Raw genomic sequence first — 14396 nt, forward strand, 5'->3', positions numbered from 1 at the left:
CTGAAAGGCAGGCGGGCAGGAAGGAGGCAGGGACAGGCTAATCTATGCAAATCCAAAGTCACTTTGCTTTGTCAAAGCACAGACTTCGTGGTTCCTTCCCCCTAGCCAGCCCTGAGCAGCAGCAGACAAGACCCAAGCCCACAGGCCCGCCAGGCTGTCTCCTAGGGAACCGCACACACAGGGATGACGTGCGAAGACTATGGCTCTGGAGAGAGCCACATTCAAGCCCAAGTTCTTCAGTTCAGCTGAGCGACCATTCTCAAGTCACTTAACCCTTCAAGGCTGCCTTTCCCTCCAGGAGAAATGAGAGTAAACAACAGCTCCCCTCAGGCAGCGGTCAGTCACAGCTCAGGGGAGAGGATGGCGTGACTAGCTCAGTGCCTGGCACACAGCAAGCCAGTTCGCAGCCACCACTATCACGAATAAGAAAGCAGGGGCTAGCTCTCTCAGTGAGACTCATGAGTCCCCAACACCATGCAGAGAAAGTGTCCTGAGCCCATTCTGGGCTGGCTCCAGGGGAGTCTCATTGTCAAGGAAACTCAGAGAAGACAATCTGAGGGCTTTGTTTGTTTTGCTTGGGGGCCACATCCAGCAATGCTTAGGGGTTACTCCCAGCTCTGCACTCAGGAAACACTCCTGGCAATGCCCGGAAGACCATATGGGATGCCAGGGATGGAACCCTAATTGGCTGTGTGTAAGGCAAATACTCTACCTGCTGTCCTATCTCTCTGGTCCCATAACTCGAGGATTTCTGCTTGACCCATCTCTCTCACCGCCAGGTGACGCCTAGGATACTATCTCCCCAGACATGGCCTGGGGAGATTTCCTTTCACAGTCCAATACACCCTACTCAAGTGTCCTGAGCTTGAGTGAGCGTGGGGCACCCTTCCTCCACCGGCCCGGGGATGCTCTCAGGGTGACCTGCTCCCAAGGGCACTCACCGAAAAGGTAGTCTTGGTCACCTCCGTGTTGTTGTGGGAGATGCCCCCACTGAGGCTGCCCGGGATGCCCGCACCATGCTGCTTCTTCTGGCTGCTCACCATGGTCTCCATGGAGTGGCTGCGCACGCGGATGGCCCTCTGCGGGGGAATAGAGAGAGGGCCTCAGGCTTCATGTGCCTCCACATGACCATGTCCTCTTGGCACGGTCTACAGATATAAGTCTCCTTGCTCACAGAGGCCCACACTATAAGCCCTAGAGCTTGCAGGGGATTTTCACTTAATTTCTGTCCACGCTCGGGGCATGGGTGGCCCTTCGTAGACAGAGACCCCAATGGCATCATTAGCAAGACTCCAAGGCAATATTCCCCAAAGTGGTTGATATACCCTTACTGATTGATGGAAGGTACAGTTGTGGGGGGGAGGGGTGTGTGACAGTGCTTTTGATGTAGACAAGCAGGCAGGAATAGACCAATGGCAATGGAAATCCTAGGAAGTAATAAAACCAATAGGGCCAAGGCTGCAAACACAGGAACCAAGGCCTGATAAGACCGTTGCCTGGCACCACCAACAGATCCAGAAAAGTCTGGACCAACCCCCCCCCACCCACCCCCCACACCCTCTCCAAAAGAAGCTCCTGTAGGAACAAAAGGCCAGGAAAGGAATTCCAAAGAAGGTCACTGACCACTCCCAAGTCAGCCCCCTTGGCAACCACCAGAGCAATGGACTCTTATCTAGCTAGAAAGCCCCACATGGGGCACCTTGGGAAAAATCCTATAAAAGCCACCTTGAACAAATGAAACTCACTTATATATGCTGCCCGAGCCAATGTGCTGTTTGTGCCCACGTGGCCGAGCACATGTGGTGCCTGAGTACATGTGTCATCCACATCTCCCCTCTCGAGATGTATACTGAGGTTCTCTCTACCTTCGGAGAAGCCCGCATTTCTCCTTTGAGTGTGTTACTCTCTCTCATTTTCTCTCCCTCCTTCCCCTTCCTAAAACCCTCCAAATAGAATCCATTTTACTTCACTGCTGTCTACTCCTAAAATTCCTTTCTGTGAGAAAGACAAAGAACCTGTAAACCCTGGGTAAGGCCCAAGACTGATTTTCTAGACTTTATCAGTTCTAACTTTCCCAGCCAGTCCCATAGGGGAGAGGCAGATTGGGGGAAAGTGACCATCTCTCTCCTCTCTGCCTCACTTAAGCCACCCATGGGGGGCCCACCAACTTCTCTTTCTGTTTGTTTGCTTAAAGAAAGTAAATCTTCAGGAGGATGCCAAGCAATTTATTTCCTGTGAAGAGCTCGTAGGGCAAGTAAGTTTAGGAATCTCTGCTCCAAGGCCTGTGTGCCCAAGCATGCTCTACAAAGTGGACAAAGGGATTGCTCTCCTCGTTTTATAGGTTCCTAAAGTGAGGTCAAGGTCAAGTTTAACCTCCTGCCCAGCCTCTGAGCTCTTGCTTCCTTGTAGGTGAAACGGAAACATTAGGTTCATGCAGGATCACATGGGAATTCAACCGTCCTGTGCCTGGCCTTGAATTTCACTACTTTTCCAGAAACCTCAGCATCTGTTTACCTCTGAACACTGGGACAGCCCGTCTGTGGTCAGTCACTGCTTTGTGAGGCCTGAAACACACACAGTCCCTCTGTGGAGCTGACCAGGGCTTAATACTCACCAGCCAGCAAGCCTCATGCCTGCCTGCAAGGCTGCTTGTGGGAAAGGAGGGAAACCCACTCAGAACTGGGCCAGGGGCGGAGGGTAAGAGACAACAGTTCCTGAGAGCACCAGAGGGACAAGAGCATGTTGGCAGGCAATGAAGCATCCAGGATGGTCAGGACACACCTCTGTGTGTGGACAAGAAGACCTGAGGTGAAGGTCACTGAGCCCTTGGGCAGGGCAGAGGGTGGGGGTGTTATGACCCCTCTCTCAGCCACTCTGCAGGGCAGCTGCTCCAGGTAGGGCTGGGGAGAGGGAGGAAGACCGACAGTGAGTGGGCTCTGGCCCAGTTCTGAGTGGGTCTATAGGCAGGCATGAGGCGTGCTGGCTGGCGAGTATTCAGCGCCAACCAAGAAAGCGCATCCCGGTGGAGTCCCAAACTATGTTCCTGCTAGCGAAGACCCAAGATTCCTAGGAAGAAGGTTTCTCTCCAGGACCCCCGAAGCCTCCAAATCACTTCCCTTGGATCAGTGCTTCAGCTGCCGCCTAACTGAGCTGCCAGAAACACCAGGACTTTGATCTGAGCTTTCCACTCCCTCCCACCAGCTGGGGCTGACCCCTCCTATTCCACAGCTTATCATGGGGCATATGGGGATACACGCTAGCTTCTCAGCACGGAGCCCAGCACACCACAGGCCCCCCACCGAAGTGGCTACTCTTACTGCTGAGCATCAGAAGAGTGTTATGTGCACTCCCTGTATGAAGCTCGTGCCAGGATCTGGCAGAACCGTAGGAAGGGGTTCAAGAAGTGCCAATATGGTCCCTGCCTGCAAGGTATGTGCATCCACTGGGGAAACAAGGCACATTCCTAAAACCAGAGCAATGCTCACAGACCCAGGGCATGGGGCTGGTGGGGGCGGGGGAGGGCAGTGCTTCTTATAGGTATCCTGCTTCCTCAGAGCAGCTGGGGCTAGAGTGATAATACAGCAGGTAGGGCACCTGTCTTCCACAGGGTCGACCTGGGTTCGATTCCTGGCACCCCATATGGTCCCTGGAGCACTACCGGGAGTAATTCCTGAGTGCAGAGCCAGGAGTAACCCCTGAGCATCAGCCCAGGTGTGTCCCCAAAACAAACAAAAAAATTTTTTTCGCTTTTTGGGTCATACCCAGCGTCGCTCAGGGGTTACTCCTGGCTCTGCACTCAGGAATTACTCCTGGCAGTGCTTGAGGGACCATATGGTATGCCGGGGATTGAACCCAGGTCGGCAGCATGCAAGGCAAACACCCTACCAGCTGTGCTATCACTCTGGCCCCCAAACAAAAAAATTTTAAGCAAAGACTCAAGGATATGGATGCTACTGGTCTCTCTCACATCTCACGAGTGCTGCGTTCCCACATGTGCCCTGCTGCAGTGCTACCGTCTGATCCAAGGTCCCCACTTTGCTCCATGGAATGACTGAGTCACAGATTCAGGGCCTTCACCATCACCCACCACCAGTGCAACACAAGGGGTGCCTACCGGTCTGCACGGAAGGTGTCCTCAACAACTCTACAAGGAAATGTAATGAAATAGCCACTTTCAGGTGTGAGGGGCCAGGCCTGAGGGCTGAGGCTGAGGAGGGTAGCAGGGAAAGGAGATGGAAGCTGGATGCCAATGACACAGGCCTTGCTCATAAGCCGCCGATGACATTCAGAACCTGGAGCATGCATGTGGCAGCTCCTCTGGTCCCCCCCTCGATCAGAGCATGCACTGCAAACACACTAACACGTTCCACGGGTCAGGGGGAGAAACCTTCCCCCTCACCCCCACTTTCATGAAGCATTTAGGGAAGATCTCCATCAATGGCAAGGTCATCCCCAAAATTCTGACCCCAGTAGCAGGTCCCCTCAGATCCCCAAGGTGAGGAATTCTCCAACCTGGGGAATACTGAAGGGTGCACATCTTGCCTGCCTTTCAATGTTGACAAGGGAAGCATAATCAGGCCATTTGCAATTAGGGGTGCTGTAGAGATGAGGTATTCCAGCAAACCAGCCCAGCAAGACTGGGACCTGGATGTTACCACGCCTTTTCTATCAGAGCCAAGGATGCCCGCTTGAGGTCCACCCATCCTCTTCCCTTCTGCCCCAGACCAAAGAGCAGAGTGACCAGCAGCAGCGTCCTGTACCAGTGAAGGCAGACAGCATGTCCCAGTCACCCCCCACCCAAATTAGATTTCTTATGCCAATTAGAAACCTGAGAACGGGGAAAGCGTGGCTCTCCTCTGCAGTGGCCCTGAGGAAACGTGAGGTTCCTTAGAGGAGTCCAGGGCTCCAGAGTGCTCACCACCAGGTCACACTGGTGCCCTCATGCATGCCACTGCCAGCTCCCAGCATCACCAAGGATGTATCAATTGGCCATTTCTGCTCTGAATCTTCGCTGGCTTTTTGCAGAGAGGATGCCTTGTGGGTCCTGAGTCTTGTGCCAAGGTAGCTGGTCTACTACACTTTACATATGTGATCATACTAAATTCTAACAGCACTAAGGGACATTGATAGAAAAGGCCCCAAAAGGCAAACTACGCCCAAGATCATACTTCAGGTAAGAGGGGGATTCAGGACCCAAATCCAGGAGGCTGGTCCCCCCAGGAAAGGTCTCGGGATCTACAGAAGTGCTCCAGGTGAAACTATATATATTTTTTCCTGTATTTTTTATAAAGCAGTTTACAATATCTGATCACATTTAAAGTTTGAACACCAATCCCAACACCGTTATACCTTCCCACCACCATATCTGTAATGTTTCCATCCCAAATCCAAACCTGCCTGACAGCAGAACCAAAGTTATTAATTTTGAATTGTTTGTTATGAAAAACCACTGGAAATGCTCCAGAAAAGTTTCCTTAGAGGAAAGTGTGTAATTGTTGTATTTCACCCAGGGGCCATTAAGCCCTTCTATAAGAGATCACTAACATGTTGTTAAAGGTTGAGCCTTGTGTGTATGTATGTCACTGTCACTGTCATCCCGTCGTTCGTCGATTTACTCAAGCAGGCACCAGTAACGTCTCTATTACACTCAGCCCTGAGATTTTAGCAGCCTCTCCTTACTCGTCTTTCCCAATGATTGCAGGCTCTTTGAGGGTCAGGGGAATGAGACCTACCGTTACTGTTTTTGGCATATCGAATATGCCATGGGTAGCTTGCCAGGCTCTGCCATGCGGACGGGATACTCTCTTGGTAGCTTGCTGGGCTCTCCGAGAGGTATGTATATATCTTTTACTGTATTTAGGATATGAATATGCCATGGGGAGCTTGCAAGGCTCTGCCGTGCGGGCACTAAACTCTTGGTAGCTTGTCAGGTTCTCCAAAAGGGAGAACTAGGCTTATTAGATATCTAATAAGACCTTGAGCATGGCTGTGGCTGGGTCCTGGAGGTCTTCAACTGTCAAGGCTCTGCTCGGGACTGGGAGGGAAAGGCAACTCATCCCCTCCGAGGGGCCCCAGTGAAGAAAGCCAGGCGTGGGGGGCAAGAGACTGTCGCTCTCTTCCAGGAGCTTGGTCTTATAGTCTCTGGATGTTGGCCTTTGGTGGAATTACACGGTGCTCGGGGCAGTTTGTGGGTGTGGCTGCCAAGCTACTGGAAAATGGTGTGTGTGTGTGTGTGTGTGTATGTATGTATGTATGTATATATATGTATATGTATGTACAAATTATTTCCCTCTAAGATTGGTTGTCTCCTACTTTAAACCCCATCAAATGTGATGCGGTATTCTTGGGAGTATGAGTGGTATGAGGTATGAGATGTTGGCTGTGCGGTCCAGGAATACGTTCACTTGTGAGTGAGGCTCGGCCCGAGCACATTGAAAGCAGCCATGAGCATGACAGCGGGTGAGTTCTGGAGGTTTTCAGCTGCCAGGGCTGGGTCCCTTGGGACAGGGAGGAGCCTCACCCAACCCCCTCTAGGCGCTCCAAATGAAACGTCCTGGTGTGGGGTCCGGCAGCATGGCTATGGCATGTGTCATTTTACGCTCCCTTCTGGGACAGAAGGACAATGAGTCTCTGGATCGTGGCTGATGATGAAATTATCTGGTGCCATTGAGGGGTGGCTTATGGGCATGACTGCCAAGTTGCTAGAAACAGGATGAGCCTACATTTTTTTTTTTTTTTGCTTTTTGGGTCACACCCGGCGATGCACAGGGGTCACTCCTGGCTCATGCACTCAGGAATCACCCCTGGCGGTGCTCAGGGGACCATATGGGATGCTGGGATTCGAACCTGGGTCGGCCGCGTGCAAGGCAAACGCCCTACCCGCTGTGCTATCACTCCAGCCCCGAGCCTACATTTTAATTGATAGAAGTGATTGAAAACCAAAGGGCTGTGGCCCCAGCTCGAAAAGAACCTCCAAAGTGACCGTCAGGGAGATGGTCTCAGATACTCCAGAGCTGCTCTCGGTCAGCAAAACAAACCTGAGGAGCAAGGGGGCTCCCAGATGTCCAGGGCACAGAAGGAGGAAGGCATCTTGCTGTTTAAGGCCATCAGAAAGGAGGTCTGAAGACAGAACCTAATCTGCCCCAAATTTCAGGTACACGGAGCTTTTTGGCTGAAAACTCCAGACCTTCTTGGGTTCGAGATGGGTGGCTCCCCCCACCTCCCTGCACTTCTGGGGGCCCGGAAGCCACACCCACATCTCACAGCCCATTTAGCAGCCTTCTTTCAGAGACTTACAAATAAATCTCAGCTGCCCAGTTAAATATTCTAGATTTTTATTTTCTTGAGCACTTGGCCACAAATGGAAATCCAGTAGTAGCACCCCAGACTGGACGGGATGTAACATAGAAGCCAACCAATCTTGACTAACAAAAACATTAACACAGAAGGTTTAACCTGCAGCAACAGCTTAGTGAACCCTCAGACAAGGACTTAATGTCCCCATTGTGAGATACAACAAGTTTCACAAGTTTTATTCTATGGAAATATTTTTTTTAATTATTCCATTAGCCACTTTGTGGTAAGCGATATAAGATGAATTACTGTGGGCCTATTATAGGGAAAGGTTTTAGAGGTAGTTGGAGAAGTGGAGGCAATGGTGGAGGAAGGGGACAGTGGTGTGGGGTATGTCTTGGAATATAGATGGCGAGAGGATTGGTGTTGGAGCACTGAATGTCTATAACAAATCATCATGAATCACTTTGTAAAGCATGGTATTTAAATAAAGTGGAAAAATAAATAAATTTTAAAAAAATTTTAGAAAGAAAGGGGATTTAAGTCCTAGTTCTCCCCACAGCTGGACTCTCTGTGTGTAGTTTCTTCTTCTACAAAGTGGTGACGGTCCACTTTGGTAAGGATTACCAAGGTGTAAGGCTGACTGTGTGGTAGCCAGAACCATGGTACGCTCTTGCTCAGGGCTGGCTCACGAGGAGAAAAGAAGGGATTGAGGACAGCTGCCTGGACACCCAAGAGTCACTCCCCACTTACAGGAAAGCCCCCAGTGATGTGGGTTTATATTCACATTTATGTAATTACATTTTCCACTGAGCAGAGCTAGAAGCACCAGCCATCTCATAGGAAGCGAGAGAGACGAGCAATGATGAAGAAGAGAAAGGAGGCCGTGAGAAAAAGGGGCGGGGGGCAGAGGCCAGACAGAGGAGGCAAAGGCCCTTCACGGCAGCAGAGGGGGCCTCGGGGCTCTCTCCCACTCAGCCCCTGGCACATCCTGGGCTGCACCTCTCCTCCCTTCTCTGGCACCTCCTCACAGAGAAGCCCTTCGCTGCCCCGAGGCTTCCTGTTCCTGATGTGGTGGCTCACCCTCTGGGAAGGCCTTCAGAAAGCCATGTCCAGACCTCAGGGTCTGCGACCAGTCTCCCCACATCTCACACAGCTGTTCCTTTTTGTCCTCCTGGTCCACTCTCATCCCTGCAAGTCATCTCTGGTCCCTCACCTCCTCTGGCAGCATGGTTCCCCAGCCCCCTCACGGCATGCCTTTGATGGAACAAGTAAGTTCTCCTTTGGGGGAGTGAGGGAAGAGAAGGGTGATGTCGCTCACTTTCTCTTTCTCTGCCCTGTCACTTCATTTCAACTGAGCTAGCAGCACCCTGCGAGGGAATGAGGAAGCCTCACTTCCTTCCACATGGGAGTCGTTCTGACTTCACACACTCACTGAAAGGGGCACAGAGAACAGAGATGAGCTCCAAGGGAGACAAGCCTCATTGCACTGAGCAAGCAACTGAGGCAGGGGCTCTGGAGAGGAAGACTTGCCTGCTGAGATGACCTGACCAGGAAGCACCCTTGATGCGGGTCCTGAAAGGGGTTCTTCTGTCCCTCTGGCAGCACAAATCAAAGATGGAAGCGAATGAACAGGGAAACGTCCCTCCATATCTTCACTCTGACAAAGTGGCTCGCTCAGCTCCCTGCTGGTGAGCACGATCACTAGGGATACTGCAGCCTGGTGCTCCTGTCCTGCCACTAGGGGTCAGATCTGACCACACATTAACTAGCAGGGCCCTGAAGGCCCAGGAAAAGTGACCTGACAATCACCTGCCTCCTGTGGTCCCAGTTCTGCCGCCACTGGTGGCTTTCACTTCCCTGGGCCTCCACTGTCCCTTCTGCATATGAGCTCAAGAAAGGGTTGGGTTAGTTCAGCCTTTTTTAAAAAAAAAAAAGTTTGAGTCACATACAGTGATGCTCAGAGGTTACTTTTGGCTCTGTATTAAGGATTTCCTCTCGGCAGGGTTCGAGTGTTAATTTTTTTAGATTACCATCTATGTGAAACATTAAGGTGTTTGTAGAACTGGAAAAACCTGAGAGTATCTCCAAGTACCTAAGTCTGAGAAACAGTATCTAGATGTACATAACTCAACTGTTCTGTTTTTCTATGAAAGAAAAGCTTAACTTACAGCAAGATGTGAAGGAAAGGCTGTGAGAGGTACGAGGCTCCGGCAGCACACAGGGCAGCAAAGAGCCTGCCCCTTTGGAGGGGACCCGAGGTCACCCACAGGCATGGTGGAAGAGACCGCTTCTAGGGGCTGGAGCGATAGCACAACGGGTAGGGCGTTTGCCTTGTATGCAGCCAACCCAGATTCGATTCTCAGCATCCTATATGGTGCCCTGAGCACCGCCAGGAGTAATTCCTGAGTGCAAAAACCAGGAGTAACCCCTGTGCATTACCAGGTGTGACCCAAAAAGCAAAAAAAAAAAAGAGAGAGAGAGAGAGAGAGAGAGAGAGAGAGACCACTTCTAGCCCTGGGACTTCTCACTTCAGTTCGCCTATGCCCTGAGATGAGGGTGCTGACGGGGAGGAATGAAGCCTGCAGCTTTTCTTCCTGGAATCATTCCATGGACCTTTGTTGCCCCATGGGGATCTAGGTGAGAAGCTCCATAAGGAACAGCAATAATTCTTCTTCTGTTTTATTGTGGGGCCACGCCCAGTGTTGCTCAGGGCTTATTCCTGGCTCTGAGCTCAGAAATCACTCCGGACAGGCTTAGGGGACTATATGGGATACTAGGATCAAATCCAGGTCAGCTGCATGCAAAGCAAGCACCATATCTTACTATCCTGACCCCAGGAGTGGCAATAATTCTAACACCAAAGCAAAAAGCCCAAGGAGCCCCTAAAGAAAGACCAAAATGGTTCTGGAGAGATAGCACAGCAGGTAATGCATTTACTTGCCTTGCATGTGGACAACCCAGGTTCGATCCCCAGCATTCCCATATAATCCCCTGAGCACTGCAAGGAGAAATTCCTGAGTGCAGAGTCAGGAATGACTAAAACTAAAAGATAAAAATAAAAAAGACCAAAACTTGAGAAGGTTCCCTGAGCTGGGTCAGACCCAAAAAACACCAGAATCCCAGAGTCATTGAACCCCTTGTTGCAGAGCTGGTGTGGCACCACAGTTCCCTCCAGGACTCGGGACATGGGAGACCCACGATGGAAGAGACGTACCAAACAGCCTGGGTCCCAACCAGGCGGACAAAGGTGTGAGCATCCTTACAGGCACTCTGACCATGCCATTCCCCTCTCCACCATAGTATGACCTCGGACTCAGGCACAGAGCCCGAATGAAGAATCCCTCTTTCATCTACAGCTAAAAGAGCTTTAGGAAGAATTTGCTAGATTATTAGCTCAGAGACAATGATTTTTAACATGTCTACAGGTGCTTTCTCACCTAAGGATGTGTCTAGACTCTGATCAGCTGCTACTATGCCCAAGGACAGGGACAAATGGCCTTAGGATCAGCAACCAGAATGCAGCTTTGAGGTTATTTACTCCCCGGGGCACCACTGGCTGAATAGCCACAGCCAACGAGCTATTCCAAGTGCAAAACTATTTGAAACCTGCAAAAACAATTAACTCCAAGATCCAGGAAGAAAATTGCCCAACTGAAAGCAGCAACTGTTCCACCAACCGTCTGCAGAATACGTTATATTAACCAACTCACTGCAGCTCATGAAAACACTCACTGTGGGATACGGGAACACTTCAGTGTGTGGGGAGAAGCTTCCAAAGGCTCTCAGTGGCCCAGCTCCCCGCATGTTTTACCCCGACCCAAGCCCTCTTTTGCTAGCTACAGGTCTCACATTCACCCCTGTCTCTTCAGGGGTGGCTGACCTGTCTCCCTCTTTCCCCCCTTTTTTCCTCTTCCCCTGCATCTTCGCCATTCTCTAAGTTCACCCTGACCACTGTTATCCACTGAAACCAAAACAGAAACTGCATGCATCTCCCACCAGCCCAGACAAGTAGGCCGACAAGTAGGCCGGCTCTAATCCCACCCTTGGAAGGAATCTGCAGCTGTCCCACAATGCAGTAAAGCCCAGCCCTGTTCTCTGCAGTCCAGTTGGGCAGTGAGGGCCCAACCCCAGGCTTGCCCAGGCCAGACCAGCCTGGATGGAATCTAAAGAGGGGCAGAAAGCAAGAGACTGTGTCACACTCCGGACCTGGAATCTGGCAAGCCTGGAGCCGACTCCCACATTTGTACAGTGCCTCAGGATAGATCACCTTACTGTGTTTTTATGCATCTTCACTTCCTCATCATAAAATTACGCTTGTAACCCAGGACAGAAAAAGATTCATTCAAAAGGACATACACATACCATTATTCATTGCGGCACTCAATACAATAGCTAAGATTTGAAATCAACCTACATGTCCAACAACAGACCAGTGGATCATGAAGATGCAGTTTATATACACAATGGAATACTACGCAGCTATAAGTAATGATGCAATCTTGCAATTCACTGTGACCTGGATGGAACCGGAAGACATCATGTTAAATGAAGTAAGCCAGAGAAGAATAAACAGAGGATGATATCACTTACATGTGTACGTATTTAGAATAACTGGATGAGAATGTACAATGTTTTTAAGGGGGGATGCCTAGATCATTCTTGGCTGCATAGTACAGGGAGGAAAAGGAAAGAAATCAAGGGGTGGGGTGGGAGCAGAAGAGACAGATGAGAAGCTATGGGGGAGGAGGGTCAGAGGATTCAGGTGCACTGGTGGTGTAAAGGAATGACAGAGCTAAACATCCAAACCACAGAGTCAACAACACTGAAATCATGAGACCCAGACTTTAACAACCAAACTTATAAAGTTGCCTGTCAAGATGGCAGGCTGGGGGTGGGAGTGTAGGAGAGGGAACCTGGGAACACTGATGAAGGAAGTTGGCACTGGTAGCGGGATCAGTGCTGGAACACTGTATGTCTAAAATCCAACTATAAATGACTTTGGAAATTACAGTGCTTTAATAAAATATAATTAAAACAAAACCAAAAATAAACACACATGTATGTCTGAAAAGTAGGCTCCATGAATTCGTTTTTTCCTTCCTACAACAATTAAGCAGCCAATTTTTTACTGAACACCTACTATATCCCAGACCACATGAACTGTCTCAGGCATTCTTACAACAAATTCCCCTAACAAAACAATCCCTGTGTTGCTTATGAAAAAAACATAGTTTGGAGACTTCAAAGATAGTTCCTAGGATCACACCAAGCTATGACATGAATACGGGCAAGGCTCACACCCAGCCCCACCAACAGAGACCCTCACATTGGAACTTGATGTATCCTCTTGCAAGAAGCAACTAGCAGAACGTGGACCTAAGAATCAGACAACATGCATCTGCAGCAACTCTCTGTCCCTGAGCGGGTGTAAGGCTGGGAGCAGCCCTGCGGTGTCACGCAGCTTATTCCTCCCACATCGATGAAAACAACAAGCCCCCATGCTGCCAGTGACACAGGACTTCAGCCAAGCTCAAATAAGACATCAGGGCTGTTTGAGCCCACAAGCAAGGGATGGTGAATCTGCTCTATCCCCTGCTAAGTGGCTGCCCTAGCCCTGCCTGACCACTTCCAGGGACAGGCTATTTGCTTCTTTATGCAGCTTATCCTGGTGAGATAGTTCAAACCCTTGCAAAGACCATCAGACAGATGTGCCTGCATCTCCAAGTCTTCCCAGCCTGACCAGAGGGGAAGAAGCCTCGTGGCATCGGCGTACACTAAGTGCTGAAGACTCCATGACTCCGTCCTCCATCCTGCCAGTCAGCCTTGGGCTCCCTGGCACAGAAGGAAGCAGATGGAGGCAGGAATGTCCTTGTTTGCTCTGCCTCCTCTCCTGCTGGCACCACTTTCCCATTCCTATTTATCGAATTCCTGGGCTGGGGTGGATGATCCAGAGGTGGAAGGATGCTGGCGACGCTGCTGCTGCTGGCTGTTCCCATCACTCAGGCTTCTGGATGTCCTGCTCTCCGCAAGCACCACTTGCCTCTGAGGTCCCCCTCACATGGACCTTCGGCCTCTTTCCTGCTTGCTCCCATCCTCCCTACCATAGAATCCCCCATGGCCCGTGGGCCCATACCTTAAAGGATTCCAGGAAGCCCCCGTGGCCTCCATTCTCAAACTTGTCTTCCTCGGGACCCAGTCCCAGCATGGCCTGCGTGTGGGCATGGAGCTCATCGTGAAGGTTGTCCAGGAGGGCGGCCCTCGTCCGGTCCTAGAGGGGAAAGGATAAGGGCTGCTGAGCTTGTGCTGAGGACAGGAATGTGCCTCCTCCGTATGGGTCTGGGCCTGAAGGCTGCTACTCTGGCATCTGGTGATGGTTTTCAACCGCTGGCCCAGAGACCAGTGCTGAGCCATAGAACTTTCCTGCCAGTCATTTTAAAAAAGCATTTGCCACTTAACTGACAATGTCTGTGACTGCTGGTTCATGGGTGAGCCTGTGTCCCGTCCCGAGGAACCGGATAACAGGGTTCATGAGGAAAGGGTGCGAGAGTGATAGGGAGAGGGGAAACACACACACACACACACACACACACACACACACACACACACACACACAGAGGTAAGCAAAAGCAAAAGCTACTTTATTGTAACTCCACAGCGCTTATGTATGCTTAGGCTTCAATCGACTTGCGTCATGGCCTTAAGGTAAAACTAGAAGTAACTAATGGCACCTGGGGCAGCTAGGGCAGATAACAATAGATATCCAGAAGGCTGATCTATCTGTTCCTGTTGGCTAACCATCCTGCTCTTGTAAAAATGTCCCAGTCCTCCGGTTCTTGTAAAATGGCTTTTTCAACCTGTTTATGCGAGTGTTTGACCGCAAGCTATATGTTGAAGGCCCATTCACCACAAGCCTGCAGGTATGAAACAGTTGAAATCCACTAGTGTAAGATCTCTGATCAGGATGGGCTTCATGCTCATAGAAGCTGTGGTTAGGAAGTCCCATAGTTTGAGGCCCACCCTCTGTTCCTGTCCCCCAGTCCCTCTCACTACCCTCCCCATGACTTTCCTGCCTCACTGGACTCCCAACCCAGACCCAAGTG

At 50.6% G+C, this 14396-nt stretch overlaps 1 protein-coding gene across 6 annotated transcripts in view; it reads right to left on the bottom strand.

Annotated features, from left to right (window-relative positions):
- RAP1GAP2 (RAP1 GTPase activating protein 2) overlaps positions 1-14396 on the bottom strand; it is a 255839-nt gene that overhangs the window by 15315 nt on the left and 226128 nt on the right. For all 6 annotated transcript variants that reach the window (XR_008629101.1, XM_055129987.1, XM_055129991.1 and 3 more), the window contains 2 exons: positions 13430-13564; positions 942-1079 (listed from right to left, as the gene is read on the bottom strand). Coding sequence is in view for 5 of the 6 variants with exons in the window: in XM_055129987.1 (XP_054985962.1) it covers positions 942-1079; positions 13430-13564 (273 nt within the window). In the remaining variant the exon portion in view is untranslated. The remainder of the gene's footprint in view (positions 1-941; positions 1080-13429; positions 13565-14396) is intronic.

The sequence above is a fragment of the Sorex araneus genome, chromosome 3 (genome assembly GCF_027595985.1).
Source record: "Sorex araneus isolate mSorAra2 chromosome 3, mSorAra2.pri, whole genome shotgun sequence".
NCBI classification, from domain to species: Eukaryota; Metazoa; Chordata; class Mammalia; order Eulipotyphla; family Soricidae; genus Sorex; species Sorex araneus.